The 17,142-nt window shown below is 45.5% G+C and overlaps 1 protein-coding gene across 1 annotated transcript in view; it reads right to left on the reverse strand.

The window, feature by feature from the left end:
- Positions 1-590: 590 nt before the first annotated feature.
- The window catches only part of LOC137335741 (probable JmjC domain-containing histone demethylation protein 2C), a 54,834-nt gene continuing 38,282 nt past the window's right edge, over positions 591-17,142 (reverse strand). Inside the window, exons 12-24 of the mRNA XM_068001070.1 lie at positions 16,787-16,882; positions 15,428-15,555; positions 13,770-13,953; positions 11,098-11,285; positions 9,066-9,335; positions 5,023-5,194; positions 4,259-4,349; positions 3,616-3,746; positions 2,822-2,941; positions 1,718-1,857; positions 1,465-1,608; positions 1,232-1,357; positions 591-720 (exon numbers count right to left, since the gene is read on the reverse strand). Coding sequence (XP_067857171.1) covers positions 652-720; positions 1,232-1,357; positions 1,465-1,608; positions 1,718-1,857; positions 2,822-2,941; positions 3,616-3,746; positions 4,259-4,349; positions 5,023-5,194; positions 9,066-9,335; positions 11,098-11,285; positions 13,770-13,953; positions 15,428-15,555; positions 16,787-16,882 — 1,859 coding nt within the window. The 3' untranslated portion in view covers positions 591-651. The remainder of the gene's footprint in view (positions 721-1,231; positions 1,358-1,464; positions 1,609-1,717; positions 1,858-2,821; positions 2,942-3,615; positions 3,747-4,258; positions 4,350-5,022; positions 5,195-9,065; positions 9,336-11,097; positions 11,286-13,769; positions 13,954-15,427; positions 15,556-16,786; positions 16,883-17,142) is intronic.

Here is a 17,142-nt window from a genome sequence, read left to right on the forward strand (position 1 = left end):
TTTTGAAATAAAATTGTTGGACTATAACTTGGTGTTGTAAAATTGTTTACACTTTTAAAAAAAGGAGGATTTCATCTGTTTGTCTGGGTTGGAATTGAATCATGACTGTTTAAATGATCTGAGAAGTGGAGGTCTTTCAATATTTTGGTTATGTTACTTTAGGGTGATATATCACAGGAGGAGGTTGTCTGCAGAATTGTGCTCGGTTTTTGAATGGTGTGGAATTAGTTTGAGTCTGGTACCGTTTGCTTGATTGGAATTGGAAAGTGGTCTTGCACTGTTATGTGTATTGTTCAAAAGGATATTTTTCATCATATGGTGGTGTGGCTGGTGACATAAGTTGCTTTGTAATAATGTTAGCAGGAAAATTGGTGGTGTTGGTGAGTAGAAGGGGTTGGAGGTAGGGTAATAGACAGTGGGAACGGAGAATTTGGAATGGGAGAGAAGATTTAGTCACTAGATCAATGGCTACATTGTTGGATAGATAGTGAAATATGTATATGGTGAGCTAGATTGGTGGTTTAGGAGTGTTTCGATGGGATAGGTTGATTGAGAGAGGGAGAATGAAGCATCGACTCTGTGGGCAGAGATTGTATATTATAAATTTTCATTTATTTTTTTGTTTCAGTGAATGGCAATATCCTTTCCTTTTCAGCTTGGTGATGTCGGTCTGAGCATCTCGACACAGTCCTTCACAGTGTCAAAGAGTATAGTTTTCATCTGTACAGGGACACAAGGAAAATAGTAGTAATATGGAATTGATGGAGTGAAGTAGATATTTCAATATGAGTGTTAAGACGTAAATCAATTCTCCTAACTCTTGAGTTGGTTCTGTCGTTATTGTGGTGGTGAATGTTTGTTTGCTGCAGTGATTGGATGATGGTAGTTTGAGGTGTTGTGTGGTTGCTATGGTGCATGTTAGCTTTATCGTGTTGATGTTATGGTGCATTGGAGTGGTGGTGTGTGGATTTGGATGTTGTTCATGCTAGGGTTGGTTATGGAGTGGTTGTGAATAAGTTCATAATATATCACACACAACTACTATTATCAAGAACTCCCTTCAAGTAGTTGAAGGTTCCTGTTGTAGCATTTATTGTGATGGGAAGAGGCTAATTTGCAGCTAATGTTGTATTATTGAATGGTGAACTGTATGTTTTCAGTATATGAAAGAGTTTGTTGTGTAATAGTAGATAGATATGGGAGAAGTTGGGTGGTAGTATGAGTTGCTTACCTGCACGTTCTGTTTTGTTCCTGAATTGCTGGTTTTTGGTAGTGCTGTTGATTGGAAGCAGTATTTCACATTTTCCGGGGAGATGAAGGCTTTTGTTGCCATAATGCAGTTTGTCAAATACTGTACCTGAGGATTGGAGACATGGATGTGATTGCTTTACATGAAGGACTGGTGTGAGAAGGCTGGATCTCTACCCACTGCCCGCCACCCCTCTACCCGTGGCTTCTCCTTACTTGATACATCGTTGCCACTGGTATCATCAGTGCATCACCCCAGAACTGCAGCACAGCTCTGCTTCCAACTCCACACTCTTCCAGCAGTCTCCTCCTTAGAGCGTGGTCAAGGTAACAGTCCTGACCAGCAGGATGTTCCACCACCTGTTAATAGGACAGACCCATTGACAACTATACACCATTTATACATGTGTATCACACCACTCACTTCTGAGGATGGCTACTATTCACCTCAACAGAAAGATCAACATACCTTCTTCAAAAAGTCATTTATCGTCTCAGTGTCCTGTGCAGTATAAATATGCCACAGGGCACCAGGCCTCTCACTCGTTTCTCTCAATCTTCTGATTACTGCATCATCCACCATGTCTCCCTCCAACCTCCCCATAATTGCTGTAGAAAATAAATATGACAATTACTGACAGCAGGACATATAGTGCTACCTCACAAGCAACTATCAAACCAGCTCTCACCTTCTTCTCTAACTATACGCTGGTCAACATTACTATTTTCCAATTCCACTGCTGCCATGTATGGTTCAGTAGCAGCCACTCTACTGACACTGGGAGGGTCAATCACTTCCTCCACTGCCCTAAGAGTGCAGAATACAGCAATGCAAAGGCAGCTTTAGCTGCCCCATGCATTCCTTCAATGCTGACACCCAGGATTCTACCTTCCTCACAAGCTGCTCCTGCTCAATTGGGACTGTGGCTAACACCCAGCTTGTTTGCAAAGTTACAGCAGCTCCAAGGAAATTCACAACCCAGCCATCACAACTAAAAATATCTCCCATTCCTAGCATCCCCTGCATTTCACCACAGACAGAAGTTCATCTGCACATCCTGCCATTATTCACAAGTACTATATGGCTATCTTGTTCAAATGCCTCCTCTTCTCCATGTCTCTGATTCCTTTCCACTAAAACCTTACATTTAACACTTTAATCAGAGCCAGCTCTGTACCAGAGACAACTGAATAGCACTGCCATCAACAGACACCTAACCTCTGTCAAGCTGGAAAGTTTTAGCCTTGGTCCACCAATTTGCCTCAGACCGTATTCTTGACAAGTCTGCATTGATCTGCAGCCTCCTTTTTGCCAGTATGGGCCTGCCTGAAACATCAAGGATTCTCCCAGCCACAATGAGAAAGTCACAGATACTGAGGTGAGGCTTGATCGCCTCACACCTCCACTGATGCCAAATGTTACCAACCTAACAACGGATCCATCTGGCAACAGCACAAATTAGCACAATATGGCACCACTGCACATGACTTTGTGAGATTGAACAAATGGCTCAGACAAGTGTCCTGTGCACATCACACATGCATAAAAAGCAAGAGACAGCTTTCAATCAACCTTTTTCCACTGTGTCCCTGTCTTCCTGAGGTGGCTCTGCATGGACCAGGATGTGGAGTGTGTCAGTCAGTTCCACACACATGCTGCTGCTTCCTGTATTGCCATCATCCAGGCTCAGCCCTGACAAAATAATGCATCTTCCTTTAAAAACACATCACAGCAAATGGCAATTTCTGTAGTTCCACTATATACAATAGATCAGGTATACAACTCCCCATATGAAGGTACTGGGCCCCATTATCCCTCCCTATTCTGTACAGAGTTTACTGGCCTGCACCAGCATCAGGTGAGATAATTGGTTTCTGCATCCTTTAGGTTGGAGCACAAAATGGACATCAGCCTAACTTACAATCTGATGACCCTGGTTACAAGTGTAGGGAGGTTGACACAGCACAGGCCATCATGTTCCCCACAATGGGATCACTGGTTCACACTCAGTGTATCCTCATACAGATAGATTGGGTCGATGGGCAGCCATGGAAATGTACATTGGGAACAGTCAATCCTTTCAGGAGGGACAACCTTTGAAACCCCCTCCCCCTCCATGACGATGGCCAACAGCAGCTGGGTTGAGTGTTCACAGGCCTAGCCCTCACCCCCCTACGAAATAACAACACCCATGCTATTGGGAGGAGGTAGGCACACTCCTGACCTGTCCACCTTCCATCAGAGAACTAGCACATAAAACAAGCCCACTCCTCTCATAAAAATGTCACTGACAATGAACAGTGCCTGAGGGACTGAGACGAGGCCAGCTCATGGTACTGGCTCTTAATATTATCAGACATGCTCACCATACACACTGCACACCCTCAGCTCCAGCTGCGACTTGGCCCTCTCTTCCGAGAGTCGGGAGATGAGGTTCAGTTTTCCATCATTCCTGGTGTATTCTGGTAGTGGCAAGTGCCTGTGCAGCTCTTTGAACCTGAAATGGCAACCGTGTTACAAATTCATCCCACAACACAACTTCACCCTCAGTCTCACTTCCACAGCTGAAGGGCAGCAGAACACAACAATCAACAAGCTGTTTCCACAGACAGTAGCACTCCCTTTGTTTGCAACTTCTAAACACTTTGTTTAAGTGTCGTGCAGGCTGAGGGGAGTTTAGAGCGAGTGAACTAGCAGGAGCACCCACCCGGCTCACGTTTCCCCTCTAACTGGATTGCTCAGTTGTTCAGTATATTCAAGACTGACAGCGATAGAATTTTGGACTCCAAGGGAATGAAGAACTATAGGGATCAGGCGGAAAAGTGGAATTGAGGTCAAAGATCAGCCACGATCTTATTGAAAAGGCGAAGCAGCCTCAAGAGGGCCTCATCGCCGACTCCTATTTCTCATGCTTTTAAACACATTACCATCATTTCCATTTATATTTCAAATCCACACTACTTTGTTTCCTCTTACGCTATTAAAAAGTCACCATTTTAGCAGACTTACTGAGCAGGCATCCGTTCACTGAACTGCTTCTCTGTCGCGCAGTAGTCTAACCGCAACATCTTTGAGCCTCTTGCCTTGATCCTGGGGCACTCTGCAGGAAAAACACAACCTCTTTCCAAATCACTTTCTCTTCCAGCAGGAGAAGCTGCAGTTCAGTTCATAGCAGCACCAATAACTGAACAGTTCCTTATTTCACAGCTGCATTCATTTTACAATCAGTGAATAACAGAAAGCCAAGAGTGAGATACCAGTTGGAATCTAATCGAGGCATTCTTATGGTTTACATTTAAAACAATCGGTACCTGGGCATGAGTTACAGACTGGAATTTGATCAAGGAGCTCGGATGCTTTATGTATAAGAAAATGGATACCTGGGAACAGTTACCGTCTGGAATCTAATCGAGGGATTCACATGGTTTATGTATAGAATTACAGAAACCCAGGAGTGACTTACCAATTGGAATCTAACTGGTGATTCAGATGGTTTATATACAGAATAATGAATACCTGGAAGCGAGTTACAAACTTGGATTTAATCAAGGGTTTATATCTAAAACAATGGACACCTGAGTGTGAGTTACAGGCTGCGATCTAATTGACAGGTTTCTAAGAAGAACAGTGGATACCTAAGGAGTGAGTTACCAGCTTACAGACAGAACAAGCAAAACCAGATGGGATGGTGTATGTCTGTATTCATGCAGTGATTTTTGTTTTTGTGCCCTTTTCAACTCAGGTCAACTCTCCGACATCACTGAGGTACTTACTGGAGTGGGTCTTGAACCCTTCCCAGAATTCCTTGCTCCTCGCTCTGGTCAGCACAGAATGGCCGCTGCAGTTGACCAAATTCACGCTCTCTTCTCCCAGCTCCTGCCTCAAGCGCTCGGGCCCCCAGAAATTGCTGTCCGTTGCTGTCAGGACTCCAGGCACCAGTACAGGCTTGAGTGAAACACACAAGAGTCAAAATACATCCAGAACAAGTCACCATTTCATGGGCCCATTCCCCCCTCCCCATGAAGCCTCTTATCTGCACACAGTTGCAACAGTCAGGTGGGTGCAGCCCAGTCACAGCTACACTCCAACAGGGGTCTTCATAGAGACCCTTATGTGCTGCTCCCCAGCCACAGTGCAACTAGCAGCATCAAGTGTAGTGGTTGTGTTACTGGCCTAATAATCCAGAAGGCTTGACGAATAATCCAAATCCCACCATTGCAATTTGAGACTTTTAATTCAGTTTGACAAATCTGGTAATAAAAAGCTGCTATCAGTAAAAAGATTAAACTTTCAGGTTCTCAAACACCCTACTGCTTCACTGATGTCCTTTATGGAAGGAAGCCTGCCATCCTTACCCGGTCTGTGCTTGTACCTGACTCCAATCCCACGCCGACATCGCTGACTCTTACAACTGCCCTCTGAAGTGACCTAGCAATTGTACCGAAGGACGACATGCAACAGCTGAAGAAGGCAGCCCACCACCACCTTCTCAGCGCAAATAGGGGTGACCAATAAATATCAGTCTTGCCAGTGCAGGCAGATTTCAGTAACCAGCATGGCTCAAACCAACCCACCATATAGTTGGAAGTTAGTTCATTTTTTTCGACTACTCCATCCTGTTCTGAAGGGGAAGGAGGGTGTTTCTAAATCCTCCACGATCTCAACCAGTTCACATGTGAGCCTAGACAGTGCATCCAAAGATAGCCAACAAGCTGACTAAGTTTGCTCTTATCCTCAGCTAATGATCTCACACACAAGACCCTTTTTAGAAATAACACAGACACGAGCCATTTAGCCCAACCAGCACGTTGTTTATCCTGCATACAAGCTGTACATCTAATCCCACATCCCTTTATCCCCCTCTCCTTTAACCACATATCTAGCCCATTCTTAAAAAAACAGAAAGCAGACAGGTGAAACCCTGAGCAATGTTCCCCTCACTAGCCCCAGGCCTCTGCAACCAATTGCTGTGCCCCAACTGTTCTCCTGACGAGTTGCAAACTCACTCAGCAGACACTGGCGATGCAGCCTATGCCCTTTCTGGTCCATTGGCCCAGTAACACGGGTAAGTGGTTGGCATTTAGGAACACATTCTATTCAGAGATCTCTTTCAAAATGTTTCAACACACTAATTTATCTTGAACCTTGCAGATGTGAGGTGACAAACTGCACATTTAAATAGTTCAGGCAGTCCCAGCCTTCCCCAAGTGTCACAGACCCCCTCACGTCACATCAACTTCCTTGAAACCCTGTTGATCTGCACTCATACAAACAAAATTGGAGGGACACATTTGAAAAAATAAATAAGTTTTCCTTCATCTTTATTTCTTAAATCCGCGCAGCCCTGCCGCGGCAACCTCTGCAAGACATGCCAGATTATCGACACAGATACCACCATCACACGAGAGGACACCACCCACCAGGTACATGGTTCATGCTCCTTTGACTCGGCCAACGTTGTCTACCTCATGCGTTGCGGGGGGGGGATGCCCCGGAGCATGGTACATTGGCGAGGCCATGCAGACACTGCGACAACGGATAAACGGACACCGCGCAACAATCGCCAGACAGGAGGGTTCCCTCCCAGTCGGGGAACACTTCAGCAGTCAAGGACATTCAGCCACCGATCTTCGGGTAAGCGTTCTCCAAGGCGGCCTTCGAGACACATGACAACGCAAAATCGTCGAGCAGAAATTGATAGCCAAGTTCCGCACCCATGAGGACGGCCTCAACCGGGATCTTGGGTTCATGTCGCGCTACACGTAACCCCACCAGCGAATAAAAGTTATCTGTTTTTAATACAACGGATCATTTTCTGTCTTTCTCTTCCTTTCGGATGTTTCTCCCTCTCTCTCTCTGTTTTGTGTTCTGGCCGTTTGTATATTCGGTGGTCCTGTCGGTAACACCTCTCTGTCTGAACACTTTGATTGCCTTGACAACGGGCAGTTGGAAAGATTATCTGTAATCACCAGGTATTGTTCTCTGAATATAAATGCGAAACGTTCAAGGATTTCCTGACATTCACCTGACGAAGGAGGAAGCCTCCGAAAGCTTGTGATTTTTAAATAAAATTGTTGGACTATAACCTGGTGTTGTAAGATTGTTTACATTTTTTAAATCCAACAGAGAATTTGAGAAAGTTGGACCATATCCAGTGAAGGGAGCCCACCCAAGTCCAAAACCCTTCATCAAATCTCAACCTTAAAGCAGTGAAGGGGGGCGAAGAGGTCAAACAATGACTTGGCTTCAAACCCAGCTCAAACTCTCAGGATGGAAACCTGTCTGCTGACTAAGACTTATCTCTTGCAGTCTGAACCACGCTCACCATGGACGTAGATCCACGGAATGTGTCTCTCATTTCGATCAACTGGGTAACTTACTCAGACAGACCACAGGATGGCTGCAATGGGAAATACCACACGGTGTTCAGTCTTGAACATTTCAATTGACCCAGCATCCACAGCCTTTTGGAGGAGCTGTTTTATAGCATTCCCACTGTGCCTTACATTTGTCAGCCTTTTCTTAACTCCGCAAGTGCAGCCTTTGCCTTTTAGGGGTATGAAGTGGTTTTGTATCATTCCAAATTCTTCTTTTCATACTTCCCACTCTTTACCCATTAGCAGTTCAGCCTAATCACTGCAGTCAATTTATTTCTCATCCTTTCAAAGTTTGCAGTATTTCAATGTAAAACCTTGCTTTGTCACACTCCATTCTCCTTCTCAAACATACTAGCAAATTCAATCATGCTATGGTCATTATTTGTAAGATGCTCCATCACCGTCAGATTGTTACCTGATTCTGGTTCATTGCTCATCACTAAACACAGTCTGGCCTGTTCCCTTCTTGGTTCTAAACCATTGTGAAACTGTCCGAGTGCATTCTAGCAATTTGTTCTGCTTCTCCCTGAGGATGTGAAAATTATCTCCCATTGTTAGCACATTGTTTTTGCAATATGATTCCCTAATCTCCATGTTTATACATCCCCTTCACCCCCACTACATCACTACCATCAGGAGGTCTGTCGGCAACTCCAACCAGAGTCTTGCGCCCTTCCATACTGCTTAGCTCGACCCATATTGTTTCCACTGCCTGATTACCCTTACTAAAATTCCCTTCCTTCTGCTGCAGTAGGGAGGGAGCTTTACTCTGTATTTAAACCCAGCTGTACCTGCCCTGGGAGTGTTTGATGGGACAGTGTAGAGGGAGCTTTACTCTATATGTACACGAGCTGTACCTGTCCTGTACATAGGAACATAGGAACAGGAGGAGGCCATTCAGCCCCTCGTGCCTGCTCCGCCATTTGATAAGATCATGGCTGATCTGTGATCTAGCTCCACATACCTGCCTTTGGCCCATATCCCTTAATACCTTTGGTTGCCAAAAAGCTATCCGTCTCACATTTAAATTTAGCAATTGAGCTAGTATCAATTGCCGTTTGCGGAAGAGAGTTCCAAACTTCTACCACCCTTTGTGTGTAGAAATGTTTTCTAATCTCGCTCCTGAAAGGTTTGGCTCTAATTTTTAGACTGTGCCCCCGACTCCTAGAATCCCCAACCAGCGGAAATAGTTTCTCTCTATCCACCCTATCCGTTCACCTTAATATCTTATAAACTTCGATCAGATCACCCCTTAACCTTCTAAACTCTCGAGAATACAACCCCAATTAGTGTAATCTCTGTCAGTGTTTGATGGGACAGTGTCGAGGGAGCTTTACTCGCTATCTAACCCGTGCTGTACCTGATGGGGCTGTGTATGGAAAGATTTAATATGCTTGTAGAAATACTTGAAATATATTAAGGAAAAACATCAAACTTACCACTCCCTTTATCCAATGCTCCTGGAAGAGTTTCCAGTTGTTCTTATTAATGTGATTCTGGATCCATGGAAAAATCCCTTTGGAAAACTTGGAATAATGGATGCTAACGCGGTGTTCTTCGGTCTCCTTTGCGTCTGGATCCAATTCTTTTCTCTGGGATTGATCTTCCTTGCTCTGCTTTGGTGATTTGGTGATTGGGATTTTCCTCTCCACCACTGATGCAATGATTTCATCCAGAATGCTCGGCATACTCCTCGCTGCGATGTCGCACTGACCAAAAACAGAAGTTACTAAGTATCCATTACACAGTTACAGGTTAAATGGTTGCACAACACGGAAAATTCAGCACACTTTGCCAGACAGAAACAGGCTGCAGGAGAGCAGTGTAGCTCACACTCTCCAAGCTCTTTGCCCCAACAAGTGAGGGTCCGTGGGTTGCTAAGTGAAAGCCCACTGTGTAATAAAAATGCAGCCAAGATAAATGGTCACCTTTCACGTCCTCAATATCCCAAAGCTCCACGGTGCAGTCAAGCACTTTGGAAGTGCAGTCACTGTGGGAATGTTATGCAGGGAAATGCAGCAACCAATATGCACACAGCAAGATCCAACAGACAGCAATGAAATGAATAACCACTTCATCTGTTTTGGTGGTGTTGGTTGGAAGGGGGCAACTGAAAGGGGCACGAGACTAAGAAGCAACAAGCAAAAACAAAGGGAACGGAAACCCAAGGTGCAGGCACGAGTCTGCAGGCAAGTGATGGAGCAGCCTCTCAAGAGCTACCCACTTTGCTACCCCGTGGTACCATCCGGAGGTCAGCATTGCAGCATGCTTGCTAGGAGGCAGAGTCCAGTTTCAGGCTACAGCTTACGCTGCTGGCCCTCGCTATGTGGGAGCTGCAGAACTCCGTGCAGTAGGTGGGACCGCTCTGCAACTGGCTGCCTGCTGCACAACCCTGTGAAGACGCTTCCCCATAACCATTGCAAGATGCCTGGGGGCACGATTAGTCACACCTTGGAGTGTGCAGGCCATGTGGCTATGGTGCTCTTTGAACATCCAGGCATGCTTTCTTCCTGCAATGTCCATGAGGGTCTGATAGAGTGCGATTACAGCACCTAATACCACCACTTGAACAATCATATTTGCTCCGCTATCTCAGCTTCCTTTGGGAACAGGAGCCTTCTCCTACACAAGCAGGCAGCCGAAACACGGTCCGGCCTCCTCTATAGGCAGGTGCAGGCGTGGCCACAGAACTCCTCACCTGTAGCCATACATGTCTGACAATCTTCTGTTGTTCCTCCACTTATATCAGATTTGGGAGGGGTTCCCATTGGGAAACCTACCGGTGCAGAAATGGGGGCAAAAAGAGCAATTCAACAACTGCCACGAGGGCCCATGTTACAGATGGGTACTTGTTTCTTGCCAGCAATCCTCAACCACTCAACCATCTCAACCACCCACCCCGCTGCCACATTGCTAAGTGGGCAGAGCTCTGTGAAACTCCCACCTACCCAAATTACATTGTCAAAATGGACAGTTCAATGGAAAAGCTTGGCCAAGATAGGCTAAACAATTATACAACCACCCTTCCCACCATATGAAATGATTTGCTTTCTTTTTCTTGATTTAGTTGCAGATTTCCATACCAGTGAAAATAAGGGTCAAATACATTGCACCTTTCTCGCTTCTAATCCAGCCCAAGCACATGGGACCAACAATTCCTTTGTCTGCTGCTGACATCCAATCAATGTATTTAATGTTGACTCTGTTCCTGTTGACAGCCAATCAGCACAGTGAATGTTGACTCTGTTGCTCTGCCAATCAATGTATTGAACATTGACTCAGTTGGTCTACATTGCTCCCCTGCACAGCGAGCTGGCATCTACTGCTGTTCACCATTATGGCCTTTGTGGCATGGGTGCTCCTGATCACACAGCAATCTCACACTGACTTATATCCCCCCCACATTCTCTTTGAATTCCACTCGTGCCCAGGTGGCTGAAGCCTGTGTCCTTTCCCCACACCTTTACTTACATTGTTCAATGCTGTGTAGACAGGGGCGAATGCCATGCCAGCGTCTGTACATCCCAAGCGCAGTTTCCCCGCTGTAGTGGTGAGCAAATCGCACAGTGTTGAGCACTGCTCGGCATTTCTCGATCCATGGTAAGCAGCACTTCTGCTCGCTGATGTGATCCCAGGCCTGCTGTGTGCCACATCTACTTCTATGATTATAGTGGAGAGTATCAGTTCATGGCATTCCCAGCACCATTTCGCAAAATTACTTTGCCAGCATGCCTTACACAGATGCCTTAATCTGTTTCTTTTATCCCTCATCCAAGGACTGAATTCACGCAGCAGCCACCCCCTACTCCCTCATCCATCCTTCAGGCCAGAGTCCTGACAGTGAGCATCGGCAGGCTATTCAACCATGTTTGGCATCAAGGTCAAGCTCCCTTCATGCCCTTGCCCGGTTTCCACAAAGGCATTTGCCAACAGGGCAGTGGAAAGCACTCAGGAAGGGGACTATCCTGGCCGAAGTCTCTCCTCCCCACGCCACGGGTGATGATGCCGACTGTGGAAAGCTTACTGTAAGCCCTCGTTGGCTCAAAGGCAAAGGACGAAAGCTGGGACACTGCTCCTGCATCCACCTCAATATACGATCGTCTGTGACTAAAAAGCAGTTTCCTATTATATGATCTGTGGCTTTATGAAAGGGAAATAGTGTTTGACTAATTTATTAGAGGTCTTTGAGGAAGTAACAAGCAATGTGGATAAAGGGGATCCTGTTGATGTGGTATACTTGGATTTCCAGAAGGCTTTTGACAAGGTGCCACATCAAAGGCTACTACACAAAATAAGAGCTCATGGTATAGGGGTAACATATTAGCATGGATAAAGGATTGGTTAGCTAACAAGAAACAGAGAGTAGGCATAAATGGGTCATTTTCAGGTTGGCAAGATGTAACGAGTGGAGTGCCACATGGATCAGTGCTGGGGCCTCAACTATTTATAATCTATATCGATGACTTGGATGAAGGGGCCAAATGTATTGTTGCTAAATTTGCTGATGACACAAAGGTAGGTCGGAAAGAAAGTTGTGAAGAGGACATAAGGAATCTGCAAAGGGATATAGAGAGGTTAAGTGAGTGGGCAAAAATTTGACAGATGGAGTACAATGTGGGAAAATGTGAACTTGTCCACTTTGGCAGGAGGAATAGAAAAGCAGTATATTATTTAAATGGAGAGAGAATGCAGAACTCTGAGGTACAGAGGGATCTGGGTGTCCTAGTACATGAATCACAAAAAGTTAGAACGCAGGTACAGCAAGTGATTAGGAAGGCAAATGGAATGTTGTCATTTATTGCAAGGGGAATGGAATATAAGATGTTTTGCTTCACTTGTACAGGGCATTGGTGAGACCACATCTAGAATACTGTGTGCAGTTTTGGTCTCCTTATTTAAGAAAGCAGATAATTGCTTTGGAGGCGGTTCAACTCGACTGATTCCTGGGATGAGGGGGTTATCTTATGAGGAAAGGTTGGACAAGTTGGGTCTGTACACACTGGAGTTTAGAAGAATGAGAGGTGATCTTATTGAAACATATAAGATCCTGAGAGGACTGGAAGGGGTAGATGCTGAGAGGATGTTTCCCCTTGTGGGAGAGACGAGAACTGGGGGCCACAGTTTAAAAATAAGGGGTCTCCCATTTAACACAGATGAGGAGAATTTTTTTCTCTGAGGGTCGTGGGTCTGTGGAACTCCCTTCCCCAGAGAGCGGTGGAGGCAGGGTCATTGAATATTTTTAAGGCTGAGTTAGATAGATTCCTGATTAACAAGAGAGTCAAAGATTATCGACGGGAAAGTAGGGTTGAGGTCACAATCAGATCAGCCACGATCTTATCAAATGGCAGAGCAGACTCCAGGGGCCGAATGGCCTACTCCTGCTTTTAATTCGTTTGATGTAGCTGTCTGTTACTACAAAGCACAACAGTAATTAATCTTCAAACATTACACCCAGTTGTGAACTCGTATTACAACTTTTGCAAGCTCAAAAGGTCTTGCTTTACAATTCTTTTCATCGTTAACCTTCCAAAGTTCCAATTGTAATAATCTTCAAGGGAGTTTTGACTATTTTCCTGAAAAACATGACCTTGTAACTGCAATTGAGCTAATAGTGGGGTGCACTGTCAAAGCTCCCAGTAGTGCAGGTCTGAGATTCTCACTTGTGAGCCATGTACATGGCCCACTGATTAGTGCTCAAAACAAACAAAGCAGAAAGAGGCAGGAGGTGTCTGTCACAGGGGCTGCAAGGGATGGGATCTGGCACTCCATTCTTCTTCACTCATCTTCTCCATCTTTTTCATAAATGTTCTTTTAGCAAAAAAATTGGATTCAACACTTCTGTTCCATGTTGACATCAAACTCTCCCAGGCCAGGTACACAACGATTTAGATACAGAGTAAAGCTCCCTCTACACTGTCCCATCAAACTTTCCTAGGCCAGGTACAGCATGGCTTAGATACAGAGTAAAGCTCCCTCGACACTATCCCATCACTGCAACCTACATTCAAATTGTATTGTACATAATCCAGCAGAGTTAAGGAGGTGACAGCACCCATTGGGGTTTGTAACGCATTGGACGTGGTGTCCTAGTCAAAGCTCGCATGTGGCACCGTGCCACACTTGGTGTTTGTACGGTTACCTACCGTTTGTTTCCTCTTCAGCTTTCCGTGTAGCCAGTTCTGCTAACCAGTGCAATGGCGAATGGGAATATGAGCTGGCATGGTTGCTGTTTGACTCTTGGCTGAGCTGAGCTGTTGACCTGCTTTTGGCAGGTTCCTCTCCAGGAGTCAGGGAGTGGCTCAGTTCCACTTTGGCGTCAGTCTGCAGCTGCAAATCAGGAGCATGGGAGGAAGTGTTAGCGCTTTATTGGGCCCTGAGATGATCAGTGTCAGAGCAGTGGGAGCCATTCGAAACAGTGAAGGTTCACAGCATATGTTCCCCCAAAGAAAAAGGGTGGGACTGCCAAATCTAGAGCCCCCTGGATGTCAAGGAGCATACAGAGGATAAGGCAAAAAAGGGAAGCTTATGTCAGATACAAGAGCTCAATACTGCAGAAAGCCTACAGGAATATAGTAAGTTCAGGGGTGAAATTAAAAAAGAAATTAGGAAAGTTAAGAGGGCATGAAAAAATATTGACAAGTAAAATCAAGAAAAACCCGCAGATGTTTTATAAATACATAAAGAGGATTACGAAGGAAAAAGTAGGGCCTATTAGAGACCAAAGAGGTAACCTGTGTGTGGAGGGTATGGTTCTTAATGAATACTCTGTGTCTGTCTTCACAAAAGAGGGGGATGATGCAGAGATTGTAGTTAAGCAGGAGGTGTGTAAAATATTGGATGGGATAAACATAGTGAAAGAGGAAGTATTAAGGGGTTTAGCATCCTTGAAAGTAAATAAATCGCCCAGATGAAACGTTTCTCAGGCTTTTAAGAGAAGCAAGAGAGGAAATAGCAGAGGTGCTGACCATCATTTTCCAATCCGCTCCAGCTACAGGTGTGGTGCCAGAGGACTGCTGACGTTGTCCCATTGTTTAGAAAGGGATAAAGAGATAGACCGAGTAATTACAGGCCAGTCAGCCTAACCTTGGTGGTGGGCAAATTATTGGAAATAATTCTGGAGGATAGTATTAATCGTCATTTAGAAAGGCACGGGTTAATCAATGACTGACTAGTCAGCATGGATTTATTAAGGGAAGGTTGTGTCTGACTAACCTTATTGAATTTTTTGACGAGAAATTTTTTTCACACCGAGGGTTTTGGGTGGTCTGGAAATCACTGCCTAAAAAGGGTGGTAAAGGCAGAAACCCACATCGCATTTAAAAAGTACTTGGATATGCACCTGAAGTACTACACAAGGTATGGATTAAGAGCTGGAAAGTGGGATTGGCTGGATGGCTAACACTAACCCAGGGATAACTTTGCACAAAGTCAGTACCATCATTTACTGTGAAACACCCCACCCAGTTCTTTCCCCCATCCCCTACAATCCTGAAGGACAGGCTGGCTCTTGCTGGGCTATAGTTCCACAGGCAGTGACCTCGGCTAACTCACGCAAGTGAACATTCTTCACCCGTAAGCTCGGACACTAAGTGCCGGCATGCTATCCGACCACAGTGGGCACTGCAGCCGATCCTCAGTCCCGTCCTGGCCACTATATGCACCTCCAGCAAAAGTCACGGATCAGGAATAGTAACCCAGCCATGATTTCCCATCCTGCTGTGGAGACCAAATAATCTTAAATGGGATGGGGGGGTTGTGGCTCAGTGTGCGTCTGCAGTTAGTGTTTGAGGCCAGTTTTTACCTTGGGACTCTTGCTTGTTGCAGGCATTTTGTTCAGCCACTTCTTCTCTCCATTGACACAAGTGCAGTTTGATTTGATGCCGAGTCTCCTCTTGCTGCTGTGCATCTTTTCACACAGGGCAACCAAGGCTACACAAAGAAGAAAGGAAAAAGAGAGTCAATAAAGGCAGTCCACCCCTCCTCTCCTGTAAGTACAGACTCTTCCTAGGGTCCGGTTCCATGGGCCAGGGCACCTTCTCATACCTCCCTCACTGATCCTTCTCCAACTGTCAGCTTATTTCCACAGGGGCCTTTGTCCTGCTCATCAGCTCCAACTTTGGAACAGCAGCTGTGCCAACACCACAAAATGAGACTGCTCTTCTGCCAAGGTTACAGCCGGCGAGCGGGAAAACTCCCACACTACTTCAGCCGCGAAGAATCAGGAGTTGTGGGGAAGGGGACATGGGCCGAACCTGATCCTGCCCTTGCCCCACAGTCCCAGAGGACCCAGCTCTGTGCAAGCTGCACTCACTCTCTGGAGAGGGAGGGGCCCACGGAACAAGCAGAGTGGCACTAGTTGCACGAAGATGCGTCTCTCCCCACCCTTGCTCTGTTTGATGCAGTCTCACTTTCTCCACACAAATATGTGGCTAAAATACAGGAGGGGTGGGAGAAACACATCTGTCAGATGGAGTGAGGTACAACCTCAAACTGGACAATTGCTAGGCGGAACGGTTTCTGATCCTGCTGACTCACTCAACATAAACTCCATCACCCACCCCGCCTCCCCAACCTCCTCTCACCACCAGAACCGTGACCCAGCCACTAAACATGAAGGGCAACAACCCAGACGTGACAACAGGACCGAGGCAACCCCCCCCAAACCAAGACCAAGCAAAGTGCCTCGCACCCTTCATCCGCCCTACTCCCAGTGCAAGCGCAGTGATGCCCAGAAACATGGAATTATCAATCCACTCCTCCCACTGACACCTTGCAATCACAAACACAATGGCGTCAGAAATTCACAGTATACAATTCATACAATGATACAGCACACAAGGCGGCTATTTGGCCGATCGTGACTGTGCCAGCTCTTGAAAGAGATATCCAATTAGTCCCACTCCCCTGATCTTTCTCCATTGCCCTGCACATCTTTTCCCTTCAAATATTGAACCAAATGACTGCATTTTCTTCAGAATCTAATTAAAAAAGGAGACCATTTTGAGTCAGCATCAGTGCAGTTGCTCAACCTGGGAAGACAGACAAGATGGCAGCTGCAAGGCAGCAACGTTGAGTGACTCCAGTGACTGAAGGAGTACGACTGAACCCCGCTACTGAATTGGGAATAGAATCATTAAAACTATTCTGGTGAACCTCTTACCGCTGTTAGCGACAAGCTGTGTTGGCCGCAGATTTTTTATGTCATGACTGTGTCCCTTAACGCATTTCAGCCAGGCTGTACCTTCCTCGCCCCTTTCTGTATAGAAATATTAATCATTAAATCAGAGTTTGGAATATAAAACCTACGTCACACTCCATGCAATAAAGCAGCATTTGTCTACTGACAGTAACCTTTAATCATCTCAAGAACTCCATTTATTTTTTTAACCTCACGATCAACCAAGTTCAGAGATATAACATTTGGCTACTGTTTCAAGTAAATATTATGCAGTACAATCTATCCCACTATTGTGAATTCACATTTCAAACCAGACTGTGGCAGTCTTTTTAATAAAT

The sequence above is a fragment of the Heptranchias perlo genome, chromosome 20 (assembly GCF_035084215.1).
Source record: "Heptranchias perlo isolate sHepPer1 chromosome 20, sHepPer1.hap1, whole genome shotgun sequence".
In the NCBI taxonomy this organism is placed as follows: domain Eukaryota; kingdom Metazoa; phylum Chordata; class Chondrichthyes; order Hexanchiformes; family Hexanchidae; genus Heptranchias; species Heptranchias perlo.